The following is a 26539-nucleotide window of genomic DNA, read 5'->3' as shown; positions in this document are numbered from 1 at the left end:
CCACAATAATTAATGATAAATAAAATATAATACCATTTTAATGATTTATATTATTAATTTTTAATCTCTCCTAGTAATTTTAATTTGTTAAAATAAAGATAATTGTATAATCAATTATTTTATTTTTAAAATCTCGCAAACGTTTTTTTTTAAGCTATGAAAATTTCGGAAAACTCTATGGAAAAATAGGACACTTGCGTGAGATTTCTTTATTAAATAATTATTTTTTTTTTTTTTTATTTTTTTGTTTAAATATGCATGCATATTTGTACGCGCATACAGACTTTATTTTTTTAATTTTTTATATAATAATATATATATATATTTTTATTTAGATACATATATATTTATATTAATTACATAAATATATATCGTATGTACGATGAAATTTATATTTTTTCTTTAATTTACTTTTGTTCTTTTACTTATTTTTTTTTTTTTAATAATTAACAAGTGACATCCCTTAATTAGCAGTAATTGAGTGTGCCTTAAGAGATTTTAAAGAGAAATTTGTTGATACTATGCAAAATAGATAATCATTATATTTTATTATATTAATTATGTTATTACGTTTTTCACACACGCGCGCACACGCACACATGCACATATATATATATATATATATAAGTATGTATATATATGTATATTTTACATCGAGCGCACACATTAATACATATGTTACAACATACGTACGTACATTTTAATGCAATCAATTATTTATTTGTATTTGTTTTTTAATATTTTAATATTTTATTTAAAGGTACCCTTAAAATTGGATTTTAAATACGCTTAGACACTATATTCAATACTATTAATATCGATATAATGGTAATAATATAATATACTCAATCAAAATAAAGATAATAATAATAATTATTAATATTCAATAATAAATGTAGTTATAATTAATTAATAATAAATTGATAGTAATTATAGAGTAATTATATAATAATTGCAACAAGAATATTGATAGTAATGATGTCAATAGTAATAAAATAATAAAATAGTCATATTAATAATAATAATAATAATAATAATAATAATAATAATAATTAGAATAATATTAATAATAATCATTATTAACAACAACAAGAATTCTTTGTCACATTTTGGTTGCAGATTCTTATAATCACAAATATATTAGTAATAATAATAATAATTAGAATAGTAGAGTAAGTAGTTGTTAAATTAAGAAAAAAACGCGATTTTTTATTTTTTGTATACAATTAATTTTCCTCGTAAATTTGTTTGTATTTGTATACAATAATAAATGGTCTCACTAATATAATTAATAATTAATAAAACCTATAAATAATTTTATTTAATTATTTTTTTTAACAGCCAGTGGTATAGTAATGTATACCGGTGAGGTACCTACGTAGTTTTCTTTTTTTTATAAATAAACTAAACGCCTTATCAATCGGTATTTATTTATTATTGAGCTTATTTATTAAATCACTATTAACTATTAACAATTTTTTAAAAACACATAAGGTAAAAGACCCAGTTATTGACACTCGCCTAGTTGTTTGACACTTGCAATTTTATTCTAATTAAGAGCCGGTTTTTATGATTGTCACTTGACCATTTTTTAATTTTATTTAACAAAAAAATTTGTTCCAAAAAATTATTTTTTAAAAATTGCATTTTTAATTTATTAAAATTTCTAAATGTCCATTTTTTTATGCAGTAATTTATCTATTAGAAAAATTATTAAATATCTGCTAAATTAATTTTCATGAATTTTCGAAAAAAACGCTCTGCTACGTAAAATATTTTTTAATTATCTATTTTATACACTGATAAGATTTATTTGTATCAAAAAATATTATTAATAATTAACAAATTATTTATTAGAGACCACTTTTTAGTATTAAACAAATATTTCTTAGTATTTAAAATGATTTGTTTATTTACAATTTTTTAATTTTATTTAACAAAAAGATTTGTTTTAAATTATTTTTAAAAAATTGCGTTTATTTTTTTAAATTTCTAGATGTCAGTTTTTTTTTATTTTTTTTGCCATAATCTATAATAAATTTTCAAAATTATTAAATATGTGCTACATTAATTTTCATTTTGTTTGTATTTAAAAAATCTGAAATTCATTCATTATATACTAATAAATTTTTTCAAATACTAAGAAATATTTTTTGACTGAAAAGTGGTCTCTAATAAATGATTTGTTAAATATTAACAAATATTTTTAACTATAAACAAATCTATCAGTGTATCAGAGCGTTTATTTTTTAAAATCTTATTTAGAAGAAAAACATAAAACTGCAATTAGCTTTATCATTAAGAGTGCAATCATTTCGGCTGTTAAAAAAATTAAATGTTCTCAAAAAACCAATTTTCTTAAAATTTATAATTCAAAAATTATTCATCAATTTATTAGAGATTTTTTTTTTTAATTAAAATCAAATTACAAGTGTCAATAACTGGGCCTTTACTTAGTTCATTTAAAATTCTAAATGAATTTTAAAATTGTCAAAAAACGTAATTGTAATTTTTTTTTTTCTCTTAAACAAATAAGTCATTTTTTATATAAAAAGACAAAATTGATTTTTAAAAAGTCTAACAGAAGACTATTATTATTAATCAGTTGTAAAAATTTTTTTTTTTTCAAATTTCTATTAATTGATAAAAAAAAATTATTTCTGATTTGTTATAAGACAACTCGAAACAAAACAACCCGATTGACAGTGCATTTGGTAAAAACGCGTTTTTATACTGTTTTTTTTTGTTTGTTTTCAAGAATCATAGTGTTTTACATATAATACAATATAATAATAATTATAATAATAAAAATAATAATAACAATATTAATAATGATAATAATTATAATAATAATTATTATAATAATAAGAATAGTAATAATATATCTTTACATAAAGAATGTGTACAGACGCAGGAGTGATTGGCGTATATTATATTACTCTTACTTTAATATATATTACATGTATTTTATTACATAGCAGTCACTCAGATAATAATTTCTGCAGAAGTGACGACTTTGGATCAACTCGCACCACCTCTTCAATAGTAGTCTGTAATCATATTTAATAAAAATAAACATAAATATAATAAAATATTTTTTTTATCAATCATTTTATATTGTATTAATTGAATTAAATTTTGTGATGAAATATTTTAAATAAAATATTCTGAAAAACATATTATGTATTAATTTAAAAATTTTTTGTTGTAATTAATTAAATTATTAATTACGTTGCATACATAAAAAAATAAGAATTTTTTCACACGTCAAAAACAATTTTTTTTTTTAAATAAATTCAAAAATCTAATTTATGCAGCTCTAAATTATTACCGAAAAAACCTAAATTAAAAATTTTTTAAAGCCAATAATTAATGCAATTCATACAATTAAAAAAAAAATAAATATCAAATTTTTTTTCTTCAATTTTAAAAAATATTTGAACAAATTTTTCAATATAAATTTTTTTTGTAACTAAAGCACGCTTTATTATAATTTATTTAATTAAAATAATATGCTTAAATAACAAGAAAAAAAATATTAATTAAAATTGCACTGTGAAAAAGCATTACTAATAGATAATAATTTTTGACTAACACATCGCCAGAATTTTAATTAATTATAATAGATTTATTATGATGTTAAGCTATTACCCACAACCGCGCTTAAATGAACTAATTATTATTTATTAATGGTGAAATAAAAATAAACGAATCTGGTAAATATTAATTAATTAAAATTAGAAAATATTCCTGTCATAAAGGTACTATTTTTCTATTCTACGATTCATTCAATTTTATATTTTTAAAATTCATGCATAAGCAATAGTCAATGTTTAAATAAATAATTTAATATTAATATCTAATAAATAAATAAATAAATAAATATAAATGTCAATGTATAGATTATATTTAAAATAAATTATTACTATAATTATTCAATTATAAAAGAAACTAGTTAAAATAATGTGCACGATAAGTTTTGTATTAAGCGAAGCGTAGAGGGAAGACAGAGCATACAAAATAAAAAAAAAATTAATTTAAAAATTTTTTTAAATGATGTACGTAAAATAATTGTCGGAGGGGTCTTACCCTGGAGGAGAAGGGCGTATTTCCGGTATTTCCAGTGGCCCAGTTCTTAGCAGGGCCATCGTTAACCACAGCCTCACCTATTCAGGACATCGTAACAATACATGTTACCACAATCTTAACATGATTTTTTTTTTTTTTTTTTTTTTTTTAAGTCTTTCATCAACATATATATTACTGCTGATATTATTTAATTACATATGCTTACTTGTCCACATTACTTATTATTAATTTAATATAATTAAATAAATTTAAATGGTTATTTACATTTGTGTGTTTAATGTCTGTGTAAACGGGATTTATTTATATTATTATGTCGGTTGTAAAATTTTGTTAATAAAAAATAGGTGATCTCTTTTTTTAGTAATGAATGTGTAATACTTTTTCACAGCATAATATTGAACGATGATGTGTTATTTAAACTAAAAAAATTAAAATAAAAAAAAAAAGTGTTTCAACGTGTTGTTAATAAAAAAAATTAAAAAAAAATAATAAAACTGCAGTGAGTGTGCATCTGTATTAAAATAATCGATAAATTAAATGTCAATTGTGCAAAATTTATAATCAGATAATTTATTATAAAAGTAGCATTGTTGTGCTTACAAAAGCCAACTTATATATTACTTCTATTTTATTTTTTGTCGGATATTTTATTCGCCAGATTAAATGAAATTAAAATAATTTTTTAAATAAATTTATAAAAAATTAAAAAATTTTTTTATAAAAAATTTATTCAATAAATTATTTATAAAATTTTTTTTACAAAAAATTTATTAAATAAGTTACTTATAAAAAATTTTTTAAATATTTTTTTTACAAAAATGTTTTTTATAAAAAATTTATTAAAAAAAATTTTTAATATTTTTTTTATAAAAAATTTTTCTACAAAAAATCTATTAAATAAATTATTTATAAAAAGTTTTTAAAATATTTTATTTATAAAAAATTTATTAAGTAAACTATTTATAAAAATTTGTAAAATATTTTTTTATAAAAATTAAAAAACTTTTTTTTTATAAAAAATTAAAAAAAAATTTTTTTTTATAAAAAATTTAAAAAATAAAAAATTAATAAATAAAAAACTTACCACAGGTTGATGCTTCGTAAGCGGACAATCCAAGTACGTCGAGATCATCCTGTGATACTTGTCCTATTACATTATTATGAGCATGTTCCATTACATTACTATGTTCCATAACATTATTTTGAATGTTGTTTGGTACTCTCTGTTGCGTTCGTGCACCCACTACAGCTCTTAATTCTTGTCTCACAAATTCCGACCTTGTACTACCGAGACCAGTGGTATTTCCTAATTGATAAACAAAAATGAACATTAATTAAATAACTGTAAATAATTAATTTTTCCTTATTACTACAATGAAGGATTATTTTTAAATTGGTTCAAGTTAAGACAAAAAATTTACAATTTAAAAGGAAACAAAGTACATCAGGAGGTAATGGTATATTTTTTATGATCCAACGATTTTTATTATTATGTATATACAAAAAGATTTATTTAAAAAAAAAAAAAAAATAAAAAAGTTAGTTTGCGTTCGAAGGTAACAAAGCTAAGGCTGATTTTTTTTTCTTTTAATAAATAATATCTTTTTTATGTATATATTTTTAAAAATGCCATTCCATTGACGTCATTAGATGAGAAAAGCAATTCCCCATGCCACAAATAACAATTTGTAGTTTATTTCTTTTTTATCAGCTGATATTTGTTTGCAAATCACTTGAATGTAAAACCACCACTTGACATTATACTTTATACATACATAAAATGATTTTAATGTTATTATTAATTCTATTAATAATTTTTTATCGCGTTGGTGAAACACAGGTGATGATGACGACAAATAGCACAATTAATAAATGTATATTTTAAATATAAATTATTTAAATTACATTTAATGTGATTAAGCTTAAACTAATATTTAATATCAAAATTAATTACAGTTTTTTTTTTTATTTTTTTTACAAGGGATAAGAGGAGAAAATTTACTTGAAGAAAGTAAATTTTTAAAACAAGAATTTACTAGTTTTATTTGTGCATTGTGCAGGACACTAAATGGTATGCAGATATCTAAGGTGCAAATATTAATTTAATTAATTAATTACAATTTAAATTAATGCAAAAAACCAAGTGATAATCTCCTCTTATATTGAACAATTATAATTATCGAAAGACGTGAACATAAGTGACTTATAAAAATTTTAAGTAATAAATTAATTCATTATTTTTTTTTTTTTTTTTAACTAATTAGTTATTAAAATTTATATCTAATTATAATAAATTAAAAGAAACTTATGTCCATTTCTCTCTAATAATTAATATATAAATTGATTATTGAGCGTTAAAATATTTTTCTTAATATTTGTACAAGTAATGAAATTATCAAATAAAATCTTTACAAATAATTCATAAAATATCACTTGATATTTAAATTAAATAATCGTAGATTAAATGTAGAACTTTAAGTGTGCAGCAGACAGATGATTGTACATCGTTATTCACATAAGGATGAATGTATTCGGTGATAATAGCAGATTAGTAGATGACAAGGATGAGCATTCATTGAGCACAAGGTGTGTGATACGAATAATATATATATAAATATATATGTATATATATATAAATATATATGTATATATATATATATATATATATATGTATATATATATATATATATATATATATATATATATATATATAATGATGTCGAATGAAAACAACCAAAACAAATAAATAAATAAGTTAACAAAAATATACATTGTAAAGCACCATGCATTATTTATCGTGAAACAATAAAAATTAAATGATCTTTTGTGATTTATGAAATATCCAATGATACATTTTAATTATTTACACGATCCATTTATCAATACTCTCTCACTATTTCATTATTTTAAACAGTTTAAAGTTTTTTTTATTAAATTATTACTGTAGTAATTCATTCAATTTATTATCAATAATTAATCGAATGATGAAGGGGTTACATGGGTTTAAAAAAATCGATTTTTTTTGTCATTAAATTTTACAATATCTCTAGAATATTGTCCTAAAATTTCAAATCGATCCGACTAATAATTTCGGAGATACAATTATAAAAAATTGCGCGCTCAATGCGCTGTTGTATTATTACTCAAAAATTTAAACGCGTTTTTTTCAAAACTGTGTTTTTAAAGACGGTGGTCAAGATTTCTCGAGAACTACTCAACTAATCTTAATGAAATTTTAGACAGGCCTTCGAGATATAATTTACAAGGTCTTGAATGAAGGAATTTTTTTTTTTTTCAATTACAACTATTTAAAAAAAATGCCGCGAAATTTTAGCCAAATTTTTAATTTTTTTATAAAAATCTCTACCAAAAATCCAATTTTCATTTTTTTTTCTTCGTTCAAGATCTAATTTGAAGTCTTAACTAAAGCACATGATTTTTTTTTCACTTTTGATGATTCTACTAGGAGTAGCAGAGTTTTTAATATTTTTTTTTTTAATTTCAGTAATCCCTTGTTGAACATGCATCTTTAAGACAGTAAAAAGTTTGAATAAAATATTTCATTTTTTCTATTAAAAAAAAATTGTTAAAAATAGGCCATTTTTTCCCGGAGAAAACCCATGTAACCCCTTAATCGAATGATTAAATGAATGAAAAAAAATTTTCAACGATACTGAAGTTAGCCGTCAAGTGTCAATTTTAAAAATTTTTTTAAACAAATAAATTACAATTAAAAAATGCTTCTAAAAATTTTCACTTATAATTGATATTAATTTTCACATGTGGAATTTTTTAATAAAATTTTTTTTATAATAATTTAATTACTATAAAATTCTAAAAAAATTTCCAGTGCCTGTCAACTTCAGTGATGAAAATTTTCATTATAAAATAAAAATTTAGTCATAATTAAATTTAAAATCAGTAATTATTAAATGGTAACAAAAATACTAGTGACATTGATAGTTGGATAAATGAAGAAATAAAAAGAAAATAAAAAATATATAAAATAAAATAAAAAACAATTGGCTGTGTGTGCTTATGCTCGATATACTGAATCCCGTGCACTGGAGCCAGTATGAAAACCCATACTCAAAATAATGGGATGTAATAAATAATTATTAATTATTATTAATAATTTTTTTTACAGATGAAATAGTTGTATGTAGTATTGTCACATGACATTAACAGGTCACATGACTTACCACCCATTTGATGACCGGCCGAATTACTAGAAGACATTGACCTGGTGTCCTCAGGTCTCGTTGGATATCCAGGTACGGTACCCTGATCGTAGCAGAATTGATTATTCTGTACATCCGGGTTATTAATAATGCTATTGCCGGTGTTTCGATATAGCATGGAATTATGCTGCTGCTGTTGCTGTTGTTGTTGCTGGTTTGTATAGTGCTGCTGCTGATTATTCGTCATACTATGTTGGTGGTTATGCGTTGGTGTTGGCGGTGGCGGACACCCAGCTCGCTGATGACCAGGTGACATTAAACTTTGTTGATCTTTATTTACACTGCCATAGTGTCGGGGTGATACTACTCCACCTGCAACATTTACGTTATCTACCTCGATACTCTTTTTTAAATTATCTAGGGTTGTGGAAACACATACTTGCACAATACATTCATACATTTAATGCATAAATAAATAAATAAAATTTTTAATAATTATATTTTATAAAAATTTTCAATTAATTTTTACTCGATCAAAAAAAAAATTATTTTTAATTTTCAACTTTAATAAAAATAATAAATAATTAATTCACTAAAAAAAAAAAATTGTAAAATTACACAACTAATTAAATAATTATTAATTTAATAAATATATAAAATTTTCAATTAATTTTTACTTGATAAAAAAAAATTATTTTTAATTTTCAATTTTAATAAAAATAATAAATAATTAATTTATAAAAAAAAAAAAAAAAAAATGGTAAAATTACACAATTAATTAAATAATTGTTAAATGTACTTACCTATTTTTTATAACACATTTTTACAATTATTTGGGTAATTTATAAATAATCTATCACTATTTTTGTATTTAATTTGAAAATAAAAAAAAGAAAATATTAAAACACTTGAAAATATAATTTTAAATTTAATAATCCGCGCACAAATGTTAATGTTAATTATTAATTTAAAGAAATTTTTTTTGACAATTTAAATGTTGAGTTACTAAATTAGGGATATTGATTGATTTTAGGAGAGTAGAATGAATAAAATTACCTGGCAATTGTGTTGTAGTGGTGGGTGTCGACGATGCACGCTGTAGTCGGTATTGGGCGGTAGGATTTGTATTACCGGGATTCGGAACTGGTGGGAATTGGCTGGCAGTTGGAGATGCGGGAGGAGGAAATGCTTCGGCAGGAAATGGAGATTGCCGTGCCGGAACTGCGGTGCCAGGCGATGGCATGGATCGTTGCTGCTGAAGCTGCTGTGTTGCAGTTGGCTGCTGCTGTTGCTGCTGTTGTTGTGGTCTTACGGGATTCACGTTGAACATTCTTTGATTATTACCGTAATTGCCCTGTAACACAATAAATAATCATTATTATTAACTCAAAAAAATCTTATCAATTAATTAATTTACTATTTTATAAAATAATGCTTGTAAAACACTTTTAATTAAAATCGCAGCACTATAAAATATTAATTGAGCGATTCTACTTTTTAATTGATTTGTAAATTTTTTTCATTTAATTACACTCATTAACAAACGTAGTAATATTTTTATTTGGGACATTAACGTCGTTAAATAATAGAAAATATTAATATAAAAAAAAATCCGTTAATAATATTAATAACTACTAGCAACCTTGCAGTTACTATGTGACTGCCGTGATTTTAAACTATGAATAAATAAAATTTTGCTTTATTAAATAATGACTTTCGTTAAATTGCACTATACTTTTTAAACTATTGATGTTTTTAAAGATATAAGCTAATCCTGATGTTACACTCATCAAAAGCTTTTATTTGAGTACCCACATGCATTTTTGATATATTTTTCATATATACATGTATATAAAATATATAAATATATGAAAAATTGATGTGGGTACTCAAATGAAAGGTATTGATGAGTGTAACATCGGGATGAGCTTATATCTTTAAAAATGTCAATAGTTCACAAGATATAAGGTCATTTCTTAATTACTGACATTTTTAAAGATATAAGCTCATCATGATGTTACACTCATCAAAAGCTTTCATTTGAGTACCCACATGCATTTTTGATATATTTTTCATATATACATATATATAAAATATATAAATATATGAAAAATTGATGTGGGTACTCAAATGAAAGGTATTGATAAGTGTAACATCGGGATGAGCTTATATCTTTAAAAATATCAATAGTTCACAAGATATAAGGTCATTTCTTAATTACTGACATTATTAAAGATATAAGCTCATCATGATGTTACACTCATCAAAAGCTTTCATTTGAGTACCCACATGCATTTTTGATATATTTTTCATATATACATATATATAAAATATATAAATATATGAAAAATTGATGTGGGTACTCAAATGAAAGGTATTGATGAGTGTAACATCGGCATGAGCTTATATCTTTAAAAATATCAATAGTTAACAAGATACAAGGTAGTTTCTAAATTATGTTAAATTGCACTGTACTTTCTTAAATATTGACATTTTTAAAGATATAAACTCATCTCGATGTTACACTCATCGAGAGCTTTCATTTGAGTACCCACATGCATTTTTGATATATTTTTGATATATACATATATATAATATATATAAATATATGAAAAACTGATGTGGGTACTCAAATGAAAGATCTTGATGAGTGTAACATCGGGATGAGCTTATATCTTTAAAAATGTCAATAGTTTACGAGATACAAGGTCATTTCTTAATTATGTATCTAGAGGCGTTTTTTAATGCAGCCTAAATGCTTATTTTTTTAATAATATAGATTAATAATTAATTTTTACCTGTGAAACACGCGGCGATAAAGCTTGATGATGAGCAAATGTCATCATTGCAGCTGAAGAATGTGGCGATAATCTAGAAGCTGCAGAAATTGGTTGACCGCTATTGAAATTATTATTTACCACAGCACTAAAAAAATAAAAAATAAATTAATTTTAATAATTAGTTAATTACTTATAAAAATATTTATATAAATAAATATTTACTGTTGATTAATTGTTGACGGATGAGAATAAGAATGTGAAATCCGATGTGAATTAGATAATTGGACGGAACCTCCATAGCCTGGCGACATTTGAGAATCGGATACACCAGTTCGCTATAAGATAAAAATAAAAAAAAATTAATATGTACATTTTTCAATTTTATTCAATGTTAGAATTATTATATAAATTAAAATTAGAAATTAATTTAACAGATATGTAATAATTTTTTTAATAAATAAATTATGTAACTCGGTTTTTCTAACACTTGGAGTAAGTTAATGAGCATGAGTGAATGTTAAATTTCAAAGATGCAGTTTGATGATGAGGTTGAAAATGTCCTAAAAGACCCCATTAGTGGCATTTTTAACCCCCATTAGTGGCACTTTTTCTTTCAATAAAAAAATGTTCTACTTGGAATAAAAATTAAAACATTTTTTTATCTAAAGGTCTTGAAGATTAGAAATAATATATTCATTATTCAAATTAATGGTTTCATTAATTGAATAAGTATCAAAATTCTACTAAAGGGGTCTTTTACCCCAATTATTATTATTGCTGTTATTGTTATTTTCGTAACTTATTATTCTTTGAGATTGCTATTATTTATTTATTTATTTATTTATTAACAACTAAACCTAACAGCCGTAGCTATTAAGACGGTTAATATAATCATTACAAATTGTTCTTAAAATTATTTTTGTAATGACAAGATAATCAAAAAAAAATTAGATAACATATTCGGATTGCATTAATCCGTTTATAATTACTCGAATAGGTAAAAATAAAAATAAAAATAACAAATTTGTATTATGATTAGTATTATATTAATACTGTTAAAAGTAAGTGTTTTTCTTATAACTACCTTTGTAATTTGCGTACGAAATATTTTCACAGGGAGCTAAGCTCCATGACCGAGAAATAAATAAATAAATAAAATAATTTTTATAGCAAAAAAGCAAAAAATAATTAAGAGAAAAAATTGACGTAGAAATTAAAAATGCAATTTTTTAAAAATAATTTTTTGGAAATTTTTTTGTAAAAAAAAATTAAACAATGGTCAAGTGACTGCTAATTTTAATGTCATAAATTATATAAATACCTGTAACGATACATTTGGAGCAACAGCATTATTCAACAGATTATCAATATTTTGTATGCTTGGTATTTGATCAGGTGCCGTAGCGTTTGAGGGTATAACAACTTGCTGGTGCTGTTGCTGTTGTAATAAACGATTTTTCAATTGCTGTTCATGTCGTTGCTGCTCCTGACGATGCTGCTGCAATAATTTTTGTCGCTGTTGATTGAACTGCAATTGTTGTTGTTGCTGGAATTGCGAAGCTGGCTGTCGTATTCCAGCTTGCCCAGTAAACCTCGCTCTTGTTTGCTGTTGTTGTTGATACATTGGAGGAGGTTGGTAATTGTGAGCTGTCGTAACCGAAGTTCCACTACCCAACTGTAATAAATATTTATTAATTAAAAATTTATTTATTTTTTTTTTTTTTTTTCAATCTTAAGATAATTTTTAAGGGGTATTTTGGTTTAGAAGCATGAAATTTCAGGTAATTTTTAAAGTGTCGTAAAAAAAAGCAATCAATATTTTTACTATCCATTTTTTTATAAGTTATTTATTAACATTGAAAATTCAAAAAATTAGCAGCAATTTATTTTTTTTATTTTTTTCTGTATTCTTATAAAAAAATAGATAGTAAAAATATTGATTGCCTTTTTTTTACGGCAAAAAATTACCTGAAATTTAATGCTTCTAAGCCAGAATATCCCCTTAAGTTCTTAAAAATTTTACTTACAGCAGAAGAGTAAGCTGGTGGAGTTGAGGGCATCGTTATCGTGGAAGACGTGGAATTAACAGCAGATTCACAAAGCATTAATGATTTTTGTATTGCATTGATAGCCATTTTTTCATTCATTGGATTGTTTTGTGGCTGTTCAATTACATCCAATAAACTGGCTATTGTCGATGAGTCTGTTATTACTTCATCTGGTACAAATTCAATCACTTGATCTAATAATTCTGATAAAGCTGGATCAGATGACTGATTATCCCACGTATTTGATTCAGTAACTGGCGTACGAAAATCTCCACTACTCCCCCCGCCGCCACCACCACCACCACCACCACCAGCAAATTCTGAATCCATTGGACTCATTTGAGGTCTTTCCTAAAATATTAAATAAATTTTTTTAATTATCTTTTCTTTATCGTATAAAAATAAACACAATAAATCATTGACCCTCAAATTAATTTTTAAAAATATCAAGAAAGATACTGTCTTAATATAAGATTTTTAAGCTGAATTATTTTTACTTTTTAAAATAATTATTAATTTATAATTGATAAAACTATCAAGCAATTTAATTTTTTTATTTTTTAATTAAATTAATTTGAGTACGATAAAATAATTGGAAGTGACAAAAAGTGCAGAAAACTAAACATATTTTCTTACATTAAAATTTTCCTCATCATCATAATAACCGTAAAAATTTTCCTTATAACCGTAAAAATTTTCCTGATAACCGTAGAAAAAATCCATTTTAATATTTTTCTAAGTTTTCAATTTAATTTCCAAACAAAATTATAAATTAACGTATCAAAAAACTTTATGTATAATTTTTAAGTGCCAGTAATTAAAATTTATTATTAGTAACGCAATAAATTAACTTTTTCCCGAATTCTTGATGTTTCTGAACTGTCTACTGTCGCTTTCATATTTATAAATTCTACTAGTATATGTTGCGCGCGCAAGCGCGCGTGTGAATTTAGTATGGAGTTATCTATATTTTCATACTTATGATATATTTGACCAATCACGTTACGAATAGTTTGTCTTATTGTGTATATTTTCATATTTTTCATCTAAATTATAAGAGTGGAATCTTCAGCACTTACTATACTTCATTTTTACTTCAAAATTTACTATACTTAGAAAAACAAATATTTTAATTGTAATAAAATAAAAATTTAGTTCTACTAATTTAAAAAAAAAATCGGTAAAATTAATCTAACAATTTTAGATCTTTCACAAATGATAAATTTTATAATTATACTTGATTATTTAGTTACTTGAATTTACTAATTTCAAATATTGTGAACAGTAATTATATTTTTAAGTATCATACTGAAGTTAGCCAATGTTTTTAATTTTTAGATTTTTTTTCTCATTTATTAATTAGAACTAAAAAATATTTTTTTAAAAATCACACAGTTTTTTACAAACGAAAATTTTTTTCTATTTTTTTGTAATAATTTTTTCAATAAAAAAAATAAAAATTTTTAGATGTCGGCTAACTTTATTTTTTAAGTTTGCAATTTAGTGAAAATTAATTTAGCAGATATTTAATAATTTTTTAACAAATAAATTATGGCAAAAAAAATTGACATGTAGAAAGTTTCAGAAATTAAAAATGCAATTTTTCAAAACACATTTATTTGTTAAAAAAAAATTAAAAACTGGCCAAAGCTGCTAACTTCAATATCATGCAATTTATTAATATTTGTAACAATGTAAGTTAATTATTTATAATACTAAAGTTAGCCGAAATTTTAAATTTTTTAATTTTTTATTCAATAGTTAAATTAAAACAAAAAAATATTTTTTTAAAATTGCACTTATAGTTTTTCAAGTTGTTTATAAATGAAATTTTTAAAAAAATTTTTTTAACCAAAAAAAACAATTCTAAAAATTTGTATATGTCGGCTAACTTAATTATCATTAATTATTAAGCCATAAAAAATTGAAAAATGTGGAAGAATAATAAAAATTATTTAAACCGTGCGCATAAATATTGTAAATTATTATAAATCCTGTCTAACACAATAAAGTAAAACAAAAAAAAAATATTTATAAAGGAGTATCTGACAATATTAATTACTAACGTGACTTAGCATGTGATTGAGGTAGATATTGGTTGCTTGGCGAGGTAGTTGTCTTGATTGATTTTGGAGGGGTGTACGAGCCGAGGTAGCAACAGTAGTGGTTGCAGTACTTCCAACAGATTGCATTCCACTTCCTGTCCACGGCTGTTGTTGCTGTTGTTGCTTTAATCGGTCGGCAACGCGTGGCAATTTATCCTACAGAAAAAAAATGAATGAGTACTCATATATAAACACAGATGTGAATGTAAAGATTGATGAAACACAAAGAGTTCTCTATTGAAAGCTTACCGCTTTTATAACTACCCTATAAGTCATTTATAAATTTATTTGTAAAAGAATTTAACCTGTGGAGTTGCCGATATCACAGATGCAGGGATTGGTGGGATAGTTGTCGGCTGAGAAGGCTCTTTAGCCAGAAGAGACGCCAACATTTTATTCTTCTCCCATAGCTTACTATTCGTAACTCGATTACTACTACCCGATGAAGATACTTGATGAGAATTATCCATTGATCTCTTAACAGACATATTTAGATCGCCATCTTCACCAGGCCTCTTCTGGCCACTAGTTTGTGTACTGCCGTGGCCGTGATCATTTTTTTGAGATGTCGATGGCCCAGACGATTTAAACCCAAGACTCCTCAGTAATGTATCATCATCACGACTCTAATTATTTTAAAATAAAATTTTTATTAATAATTTATATTATTATATAAATTAATAAATATAATTTAAGTACCTTTTGCTCTTGCTGCATTTTTCTTTCATCATCGTTATCCTTTAATAGTTGCTGAAGAAGTTCATGTTGTTTCTTCGAACTTGCTCGTGTTTCGTCATCTTCATCACTTTTTTCATTTAACAGCTAAAAACAAATTTTTTTATGATTAATTTATAAGCTTTGAATTTTTTTAATGCTACTGTAGTACGACAATAGATTTTTAGTAATGCCAAGAAATATGGTTGCACGTGTACATAAAACTGACTGAAGCGTTTTAGTTATACCGCTTATTGAAAAATAAACGTCAGCAAATAACTTGAGTTATAAAACACGACACTATTAATTTATCTTGTTACTCATATAAAATTAAGTATAAAAACTTTTATTATAATCTATACTAATAATAATATTATAAAGAGGAAATATTTGATTTTTTGTTAGTTTGTTTGCATTGAATAGGTTTAGAAACTACTGAACCGATTTTAAAAATTTCTTCACTGTTGGGAAGCTACACTATCCCCGGATGACATAGGCTATATTATATTTTCAAAAAAGTACTCGTGCGAAGCCGGGGCGAACTGCTAGTATATGGTGATTTTCTGTAAGAATGTTTTTTACTGTCCCGGGCATTTTTTTTATTAGAAAAATTGTTATTTTCTTATTAAAAAAAATTTATTACGAAAGTAAAAAAATATTTCTATTTGGAGGATTGAAAACTAAAATGAAATAAATTTTGGTTTTTATGCTATAAATTCGTAAACCACCGAAATAACAGTCCCCTGGACTGTCCCTTTCCCAAAATTGAAATTTTAAGATTAAATTTTAAGTTATTCGTCCGTAATATATAATTTGGTCCATAAATTTTATAAACTTAATTAGTTAACTAACAATTTTTTTCAATAAAAAGTACCGAAAATTAATTTGTTTCATTAAATTCATTAAACCAAAGTTTGTTCCAGGCATTTTAAGAACAGTCCCCTGTCAGAAGTTCAAAGCCAAAAAAAAAAATCCAGCGTGTTATTTTACCTTTTGTAAGATTTATAAGGATCTAACTAGCCTTAAGTTAATAACCATAGGGTTGTTAGAGCTTTATCGCCATTTTATTTAGTGTCAAAGCACCGTTTGTACTGGAAATATGTGTCTGGGCCACTTCAAAGCTCAGTCCCCTGGCAACTATTTTTATTTATAATTTATTTATAAAATTGGATCCATAAGTCTTAATATTATTCTAATTAATGTTAACATTCATTGAGAACTTGAAAAGTTGAACGCATTGAAATAGTTTGCTTGATTTTTCTCAATTTGATAAAAAAAAAACAGTCCCCCGGCAAACAGTCCCCTGTCATGTTATATGGCAAAAGATACACAAATATTGAAAAAGCAAAAATTAAATCAGCTGTTTATTTATTATGATTAGGCTGATAGTTTTGTAGCCGTTGTTAATTTTTTTTTCTAATAAAATCAAAAATAATTTGATGGGACAATTTTGTACAGATTTAAGACGTCTTTACAGAGAATCACCTATATATTTACGCACCGCAAAAAAAGACAAAAAATACATCACATCAGAAAGCTTTAAATTGATTAAGTGTATAACTGTGTTGAATTTAATGTAAATAAAAATTTTGTATTAAGTTTTGACTATACTTTTCACAAATATATCTACACGGAAAAAAGTAAACTGTAATAAATAACAGTCGATTTATAATAAGTAATGATCAACTGCTAAAAATTACCATTTCAAACAGTAAAATCGTGATTTTACTATTCACTTTATAATATTTACCATTTAAACGTTACAATTTACTCTTTATATGGAAAAAAATACTATTTCAAACAGTAATATTCACTATGTAAATGTCTAAAATGTTAAAGTATAATAATTAAGAATTCAGACTTTAATATTTATCATTTTGTACCTAAAAAATGATCTTATGATATGTAAAAAGTATAAAATAAATTTAGTAAATTTTTAATAAAAGCAACGTCAATATTTACAAAGTAAAATGGTAAATTTTAAACGCAACGCTTAAAATCAAACTGTAATTATTGACTTGCTTGGACAGGTAAAATGTATATTTTAAAAGTATAATTTTTATTGTTTCAAATGTTAAATTCTCCCAGAGTGAGACCCCCTTCTCTTTCATCTGAATTCCCCTTCTCCTCATAATATGGACTATATATTGAAATGGCAATTTTTACTGTTTGAAACTGTAATTTTTTAAGATGAAAGAGTCGTTATTTACTATAGTGACAGCTACTAATCACATATTTTGGATATTAAATTATAAATTGTGGCTTTTATACTTTCAACATTAAGTTCTGTAATATTTATATTTTTGCCACCCCGATGTCCGCTTTACTGTTTGAAACTATAAAAATTAACCGGAATCCGAGTGAATATTACAGTTTACTAGAACTATTCAAAGGTATTTTATTTATTTATTTATTGTAAATTAATTTTATAGAATTTAAATTTAATACAAAAAAGAAAAAATTTATTTATTTATTGTAAAAATTTTTTATGAACTTTAATTTTTATGAAAGACTGGAATGTATTTAATAATTTATATTTTCTGAGATTGTAGTATAATTTTAAGATCAAAAAATTTATTGTATTCATAATTGTTTTATTTGTATATGATTGACATGAGAATGATGGTTGTTATTAATTTACATACGCCTGATGAAGTTGAGATTATCAATGAAACGTTGCGGAATTTGATATAATTTAGACATCAAATAAATTAAGGATCTTAAATAACCTGAGCATTTATTTATTTATTTATTACAGTTTATTTTTTTCCGTGTAAGTAAAACGAAATTCACCGGGTCGTACAGTAAAAAATAAAAAAAAATGATTACCTGCAATAACATATTGTTGCCAGAATGTTCAACAGGAGGTTTAGGTGCAATGCCAATATTGGACCTGACTTTAGCACTATGCTCCGAATGATAATCATCCTCATCTTGTTGATTTAATAATATTTTTAATATTTTATGTTCATTTTGGTTTTCCGAGTCATTGTTACTACTATCCTGAGTATCATCATTACTAACATGATTTCTGGTTAATAAATTTCTTAGCCGACCAGAATCAGCGGTTGAACTTAAACTACTTTGTGATTCGGGAGTTGTCATCAAGTTAGTTGATGTATTAACACCAACATTAGAACCAGACATTGATACAACAGGCGAAACAGCATTAGAACTATTGGCTGTGGTAGTAGGTGGAGTTGATTGGGAGGCGGTTATCGCGCCCGTCAGTGACGACATGATAGTCGTCGACGTTGATGAACCGGGTGAGGTACCGGTTGCAGACGTCATTGAGGTAATTGTCGTTGAACCAGTTGGTGACAATGCTGAGGAGGCGTTCACGCCAATAGACGATGATGCAGCCGCAGTGGATCCAATAGAGTCAATACTGTGACTACTTGGCGTTGAACATCCTCTGGTGTCTTTGCCTATTGAGGTCCCACTTGCACTAGTACTGGCACTGGTGTTTCCGTTGCCACCGCCGTTGGTGACACCCGGGACGCTGAGCAAAGACGTTGGTGAATCCTGAAGTGGACTGAATGAAAAGGAATTACTGAAGGAGTGTGCACCAATCATTGTCGTCGGGCTGTAAGCTCTCAAAGGACTGCAGTGCGACGTCACCGTGGAATTAGTGGTGAACGCTGCTTGAGGACTTGATGATGGGGCTGGCTGGGAAGGTGGTCGTGAATTTGAAGGGCCGGTATTTCTTGACTCGGGCCTAGTAATAGTATTATCAGCACAACCGCTGCTACTATCCAATTCCCATGAGGAATTTGGAAAGAATTCAAGTTCCAAATCCACATTTGAATAATTATTAAATGGATTGTTTGTTGTTGCTGGCCCGAGTGAATTACAAGAATCACTTGTTGTTGTCGTTGTTGTTGTTGTTGTTGATGTACCAAAGGGAACACTTTGATTATTTGTCGTACGACTGTTCATACCACTCACTTGACCGTTCACATGAACCACGGACATTAGTGGACCACCCACATTATTGTTATTATTACTGTTATTATTACTACTATTATTCGCACAATGATTACTAGAGTGTCCTGAACACACTTTACTATTGGAAAGCTGACCACCCTCGTTAGGCGTTAAGTCATTGTCTCTATCATAGACATAAAATATATAAATATATAAATTCACATTATTTTTTTTTTTTAATAACACTAACTATCACTACTCTGGAATCTCATTATTTATTATACTATTTATAAATATTTATCAAAAAATTTTAATCACTTAAATTAAATCTGGGTTAATTGTGAGGGTCTAATTATTAATCTGTGATTGCCGGTAAAACTCAACTTAAGCATGATTATGAGTGGGATTAATTAATTAATTAAATAAAGGAACGATTAATAGTAAATCCTATTTTTTATATAACTTAAATGTGTTATTGTTTAAATGTAAAATTTATCTATAAAAAAAATATCTAAGTGATTTATTGTTTTTTAATTATATTATTCAAGAGTGGCCAGATCTCCAACACCGAAAAAATAATTGAAAAAAATAAAAAAATAAAATAAAGTAAATAAAACAGTGCATGTAATTTCTACAGGAATTTAAAATAAGGAATTTGAGTACAATTTACAAATGAATGTAAGCAGTATTAATAACGTAATTTATAATTGTCCCAATTCGTGAGCATTACGGTATGATGATGGTTAGTTTGTATGGTTATTTAAATAATAAAATTAGTGGATTGTTTATTAATAAATAAAAAAGGCAAGGATTATTTTTGGGAAAGTATTGTAAAATAATAATAATTTTTTTAAATAAAACTTACCCAATAATTGAATAAGTAGACATAATGAAGTCAGTTTCGTGTATATTCGAAGGGTTTGCTCCAAATATTTTCGACTTTGTTTGAACGTTGACGAACGTTTCCGGGCCGACGCGCAGCTGGTACATAGAAGTTTCACCTTCACCGCGCTGAAGTGTATCCTTTAAGTGTGCAGTAAATTTACTAAGATCGTTTGGATGACACAAATCTTGTACGTTAATTCCAATAAGCTCCTCCTGTAATTAAATAATTAAAATATTAATAGTATAATCCAGTTCGGATAGTAAGGTAAAAGACCCAGTTATTGACACTGGCCTAGTTGATAGACACTTGCAATTTTATTTTAATTAAAAAAATTAAAATTTTCTCAAAAAAGCAATGGTTATTATTTAAACCCCAATTTGGGCCATAACTAGGTGAAAAATTAACATTTAAAAATTTTTTTTTATTCTGCTTTTTTTTACGACGATTTTATGATAAAAATGTCGTGAAAGGAAACAATAAAGATTTTGATAGCTTTTTTTCCTTTAAAAGTGGGAAAAAATTGGTCTTAATGTTTATGGATAAAATTTATATTTTATCTTTTTTTGATATGTTTTTTTTTTAAAAGTACATAAAAAAACGAACAATTAAAAAAAAAATTGATAAATTTGATCAAAAAAAAAAAAAAATAATTTAACATGGCCTAGCATGAGTGACCCCACTTCTAAATCATTACCAAAGCAATTATCTTAAAATATATAATTAAAAAATTATCTATATTATTAAGAGAATAACACAAATTTTTGTCCAGGATAGTCATATGATAAAATCGGTTTTTTTAGTGAAATTTAGTGTCATTGCAAAGGTCTTGATTTTAATTTGTGCCTTTTCAAGGTTTCATATCATTCTCACCGATAATCAATTTATTATGATAAGTATTTAAGCTACATTCGAAAATACTTTATCTCTAGATACATAATTAAGAAATGACCTTGTATCTTGTGAATTATTGACATTTTTAAAGATATAAGCTCATCCCGATGTTATACTCATCGAGACCTTTCATTTGAGTACCCACATCAATTTTTCATATATATATATATATATATATGTATATATGAAAAATATATCAAAATGCATGTGGGTACTCAAATGAAAGGTCTTTATGAGTGTAACATCAGGATGAGCTTATTTCTTTAAAATATATATTATATATATGTATATGTAAAAAATATATCAAAATGCATGTGGGTACTCAAATGAAAGCTTTTGATGAGTGTAACATCATGATGAGCTTATATCTTTAAAAATGTCAATAGTTAAGAAAGTACACTGCAATTTAACAAAATTAATTATTTAATAAAGCAAAATTTTATTTATTTATAGTTTACAAGTCACGGCAGTCACATAGTGACTGCAAGGTTGCTAGTATTAATTAATTTATTAGAGTTGATTTGTTTTTTTTAATTAAAATAAAATTAAAAAGTGTCAATAACTGGATCTTTTATTTTATATAATTGATTTAATGGGGTATTAAAAATAATAAAATACCTTTTTTATATACTGAGTATAAGAAGATGAGAGCCAGCTAGTATCAACGTTAATAATACATCCAGTAGTATCCAATTTAAGTGTAAACTGCTGTATTGAAGCAGTATTTGACGGTTTTTCGACGTATGAAATTCTACGTGCTACGCACATTACGCATGGACCGATATCAGATGATTCTGATGTAACATCATTATTATCTAAATGATCATTTGTATTTGGAAGTATTGCAGAGCATATTTGCATCGACTCATATTTAGATATGCGTTGCTGTTTCTCTTCAATAGATTCCTCTTGATCATCTGGGGGCTTAACTAAGAAACGACAGTTAAATGTTCGGTTTCGTGACTGTACTTGAGGCTCACTCGTCCATCCTAAAATTAACAATCAATTTTTTAGTAAAGTTTAAATTGACATTTAAAAAAAAAACAAAAATTTTAAGATAGAATTAAAGAGAATAATTAAAAAAAAAGTAAGAAGAAATAGTTCTAACCTATTGACATGGGCATTAAGCTGGGCATAAAGGCTTGATGATCACCGTGATGAATAATATTATAAATATCCTTCCCGAGCACATCTTCCTTGGTATAATTTATATACTGTTGTATATTATCTGTAACGAATTCCACGCGACCCTCCGTGTTCACGACGAATAGAAAACCGTCCAAAGCCTGTGAAACATTAAAATATGTTGCATTGGCTGCAACGAACGAAAGTATACTAAATGTCTACTGAGTCGTTCCACGTATTTTCGTTTTTTACTTATCTTAGGTAGTTAAAACAATTACCAAAAATTTTTTCCTTACGATTCATTTTATTGGTGACACTAATTATTATAATAATAATAATATTAGAGTACGTAACGTCAAATAATAAAACATTGGTGCTAGAAGATATCGTTTAATCATTAGTGTCACGAATGTGGGGCTAATAGAAATCCTGATATCATCGATTATGAAATAAAACAAATAAAAAATAATAAATTTTTTTTTTCTGTATTATTTAAAGTGATTTTAATGATAAATTAATTTAACACAAAACAATATTCAAAGCGATTTAAATGTAAGTTAAATATTTTATTTCAATTTTTATTGTTCATCAATATCAACTGCTATTACCCGGTAAATTTTTTAGGTACTGATTTTGAAAAATAAATTATTGTCTTAATAAATTGAAAAATTAACAGCGTCTTGATTTAAAAAAAATTTTAAACTGTCTTAATAGCTGTCCCATGTCGACTGGCAGTAGATTTTTATGATCCTGAAGTTAACATACATTTGTAAATTTTTTTTTTATATTTATAACAAATTACTATTACAAAATTTTAATTCAAAAATTCCATATCTAAAAAATTAAAAAAAATTACAAGTGGAAATTTTAAAAAAATATTTTTTTTTTATAAAATTAAAAAAAAAAATTATCAAATGTCTGATGATTTCAGTATCATAAATTTTTATGTATAAAAAATAAAAATATAAACTTTTTACCTGCCTGCATTTGGTAGCAGACTTACCTCGAGTAAAATGGGTCCAACTTGATCATTAGATAATATGCTAGGATTCGAGGAGGAGACTTCACCCTGTTGAACTGCATGACTATTATTTCCTTCTTGTCTTTGTAAATGCTGAATCTGAAATAAAAAACGTATATTAAGTTTAATCGAAAAGTTATGAGTAATAGATAAAAATAAAAGTAAAACCTTGATTGTACATTTGAATTTTTAAGTGAAAGTACTTTTAGTATTTACTCATTTAATTATTTACTTATACAATATAACTGATGAATGACGAAATCGTTTTAGTAATTATCTACTTAACGATACTCATGACAAAAGAGGATAATGTGAGCAGCGAGCTATCGGGATAATTTTTAATGACAATGTACTCTATATTTGCACTTATATTATCTGCATATCTTTGTTTATTGATTATTTAAAACAATTTAAATGCAAAGTTTTATTTGTTTCAGGTTTTGATTATATTTTTTTTAATTATTCAATTGACCAACTTTTTATATAATTTTTTTTTTTATTAAATTTATACAAATGTTGACTATTTATATATATTTTTTAATTACATTGATATTAATTAGCACAATTGTTCTGTTAATTTTTGTTAAAATTTATAACCTATTTAATATCAGTAATTTTTTTCTTTTAGAATTTTGGAAAAATCAAACTAAACATTTTTTAAAATATATTTTAAAATAAGCTAACATTTAAATTTTATATTACACAAATAATTACTTACATATTTAGTTAAAAATTACAAAATAAAACATTTGGAATTAAAATTTGTCAATTTTTTTGATCCAATATATAAAAGATAAAAAATAAAATTGAACTTTAAAAAAATATAATTTTTTTCAGATATGTTTTAAAAAATATTAATTTTGTTTGCAAGTTTTAATTTTTAGATAAAAAAAAAATCACAAAAAACACTAAAAAATATTATTTTTCATTTACTCTAAAAAGATTTCCTCTGAACCTAAGGATCAGTTTTCAATTTTTCATGAATTCAAGTGCCAACGTCACAAAAAAAAGTGAAAAAAAAGGAAACGACATTTTGGAGCATCTAATCAAATTTTAAGTGAGATAGACTCACTCATATTTTAATAAATTTTTAATTAAATAATAAATTAATTATTTAGTAATAAATATAATAAATGACTGCTTGAAAATAAATTAAAATTAAGTTAGCTGACATCCAAAAAATTTTTAGAATTTTTTTTATTAAAAAAATAAAAATTTATTTGTAAAAAATTTGAAAATCTAAAAGTGCAATTTTTTAAAAATATTTTTTAGTTTTAATTGAATAAAAAAAAAAAAAAGTCGGCTAACTTCATTATTATTGAAAATTAAGTTAGCTGACATCCAAAAAATTTTTAGAATTTTTTTAATTTAAAAAAAAAAATTCATTTGTAAAAAACTTGAAAATCTAAAAGTGCAATTTTAAAAAACAAATTTTTAGTTTTAATTAAATAATTAAAAAAAAAATTAAACACGTCGGCTAAATTTATTATTATTGAAAATAAATGAAAATTAATTTATCCGACATCTAAAAAATTTTTAGAATTTGTTTTTATTTTAAAAAAAAATTTTCATTTGTAAAAAACGAAAAATTAAAAATGCAATTTAAAGAAAAGAATTTTTTTAATTTTAATTAAATTGAAAAAAAATTTTTTAATTAAAAACGTCGGCTAATTTTATTATTATTAAAAATAATTATGCTTTAGAAGTAAAAAAAAAAAGTTTCAACCATATCAATGCGAAATGACATACGAATAATTGCGTTACTTATTGAGTAAGTAAGTAAGTGTCTCTCTATGAAGTAAAGTGTGCATATGAAATAAAATGTGTATGATATATATTAAAATGAAAGTTTTCTATTATCGGCTGAGTTCACGGTCGCAGAGAAAAACGTCCTTGAGTTTGTATTTCCCGGCGCCGATAGATCGCGTCGTAATCTCAATGTGAATTAACGCGTGGCCTCGAGAAGTCGGTGACTCCCACAGAGTCCGACAAACGGGCCTGGCAACGTTGCCGCTTTTAAAACGTACTGCAGAGCAATGCACACACACACAGCACACACCACACACACACACACACATATCCACACATGAGTATATTAACGCACATGACACAACTTTACCGTCAAAAACATCAGTATCAATGTAATCATGAATGACCTGATGATCGCAGTACAAGATTCACCAGGGATTCATCTCTTGATTTGATTATCAATTTAGTATTCTATTACCTAACTTGATAACTAATAATTCATAATAAAAATCATCAATTTCACTTATATTACATCATATAATATTACATTTAATTTTGCATGATATTAAAATTAGCCGACACCTAAAAATTAAAAAAATTTTTTGATTCAAAAGTTTATTACAAAAAAGTTAAAAAAAAAAAAAAACATTTGTAATAAATTTGAAAAACTGTAAGTGCAATTTTTAAAAAATATTTTTTAGTTCTAATTTAATTAATTAAGCAAAATCAAAAAATGAAAAATGTCGGCTAACTTTATATGATATTAAAATTATCCGACACCTAAAAATTAAAAAAATTTTTTGATTCAAAAGTTTATTACAAAAAAGTTAAAAAAAAAAAAAAAACATTTGTAATAAATTTGAAAAACTGTAAGTGCAATTTTTTAGTTCTAATTTAATTAATTAAGCAAAATCAAAAAATGAAAAATGTCGGCTAACTTTATATGATATTAAAATTAGCCGACACCTAAAAATTAAAAAAATTTTTTTATTGAAAAGTTTATTACAAAAAAGTTAAAAAAAA

At 24.8% G+C, this 26539-nt stretch overlaps 1 protein-coding gene across 8 annotated transcripts in view; it reads right to left on the bottom strand.

Annotated features, from left to right (window-relative positions):
• Window positions 1-2640: 2640 nt before the first annotated feature.
• The window catches only part of LOC123272974 (alpha-protein kinase 1), a 63402-nt gene continuing 39503 nt past the window's right edge, over window positions 2641-26539 (bottom strand). For 3 of the 8 annotated variants that reach the window (XM_044740027.1, XM_044740026.1, XM_044740029.1), the window contains 17 exons: window positions 23750-23866; window positions 22730-22907; window positions 22240-22610; window positions 20710-20942; window positions 18747-20028; window positions 15903-16025; window positions 15509-15829; window positions 15165-15359; window positions 13078-13449; window positions 12372-12725; window positions 11273-11385; window positions 11069-11195; window positions 9327-9624; window positions 8292-8642; window positions 5174-5395; window positions 4090-4166; window positions 2641-3050 (listed from right to left, as the gene is read on the bottom strand). In XM_044740027.1, coding sequence (XP_044595962.1) covers window positions 2982-3050; window positions 4090-4166; window positions 5174-5395; window positions 8292-8642; window positions 9327-9624; window positions 11069-11195; window positions 11273-11385; window positions 12372-12725; window positions 13078-13449; window positions 15165-15359; window positions 15509-15829; window positions 15903-16025; window positions 18747-20028; window positions 20710-20942; window positions 22240-22610; window positions 22730-22907; window positions 23750-23866 — 4803 coding nt within the window. In that variant the 3' untranslated portion in view covers window positions 2641-2981. Of the gene's footprint in view, window positions 3051-4089; window positions 4167-5173; window positions 5396-8291; window positions 8643-9326; window positions 9625-11068; window positions 11196-11272; window positions 11386-12371; window positions 12726-13077; window positions 13450-15164; window positions 15360-15508; window positions 15830-15902; window positions 16026-18746; window positions 20029-20709; window positions 20943-22239; window positions 22611-22729; window positions 22937-23749; window positions 23867-26539 lie in introns of those variants that run through there. The other 5 variants (XM_044740033.1, XM_044740032.1, XM_044740031.1 and 2 more) reach the window with 5 other exon arrangements.

Source organism: Cotesia glomerata, linkage group LG10, assembly GCF_020080835.1.
Source record: "Cotesia glomerata isolate CgM1 linkage group LG10, MPM_Cglom_v2.3, whole genome shotgun sequence".
NCBI classification, from domain to species: Eukaryota; Metazoa; Arthropoda; class Insecta; order Hymenoptera; family Braconidae; genus Cotesia; species Cotesia glomerata.
Note: the sequence above shows the minus strand (reverse complement) of the source record. Positions and strands in the feature narration are given on the sequence as shown.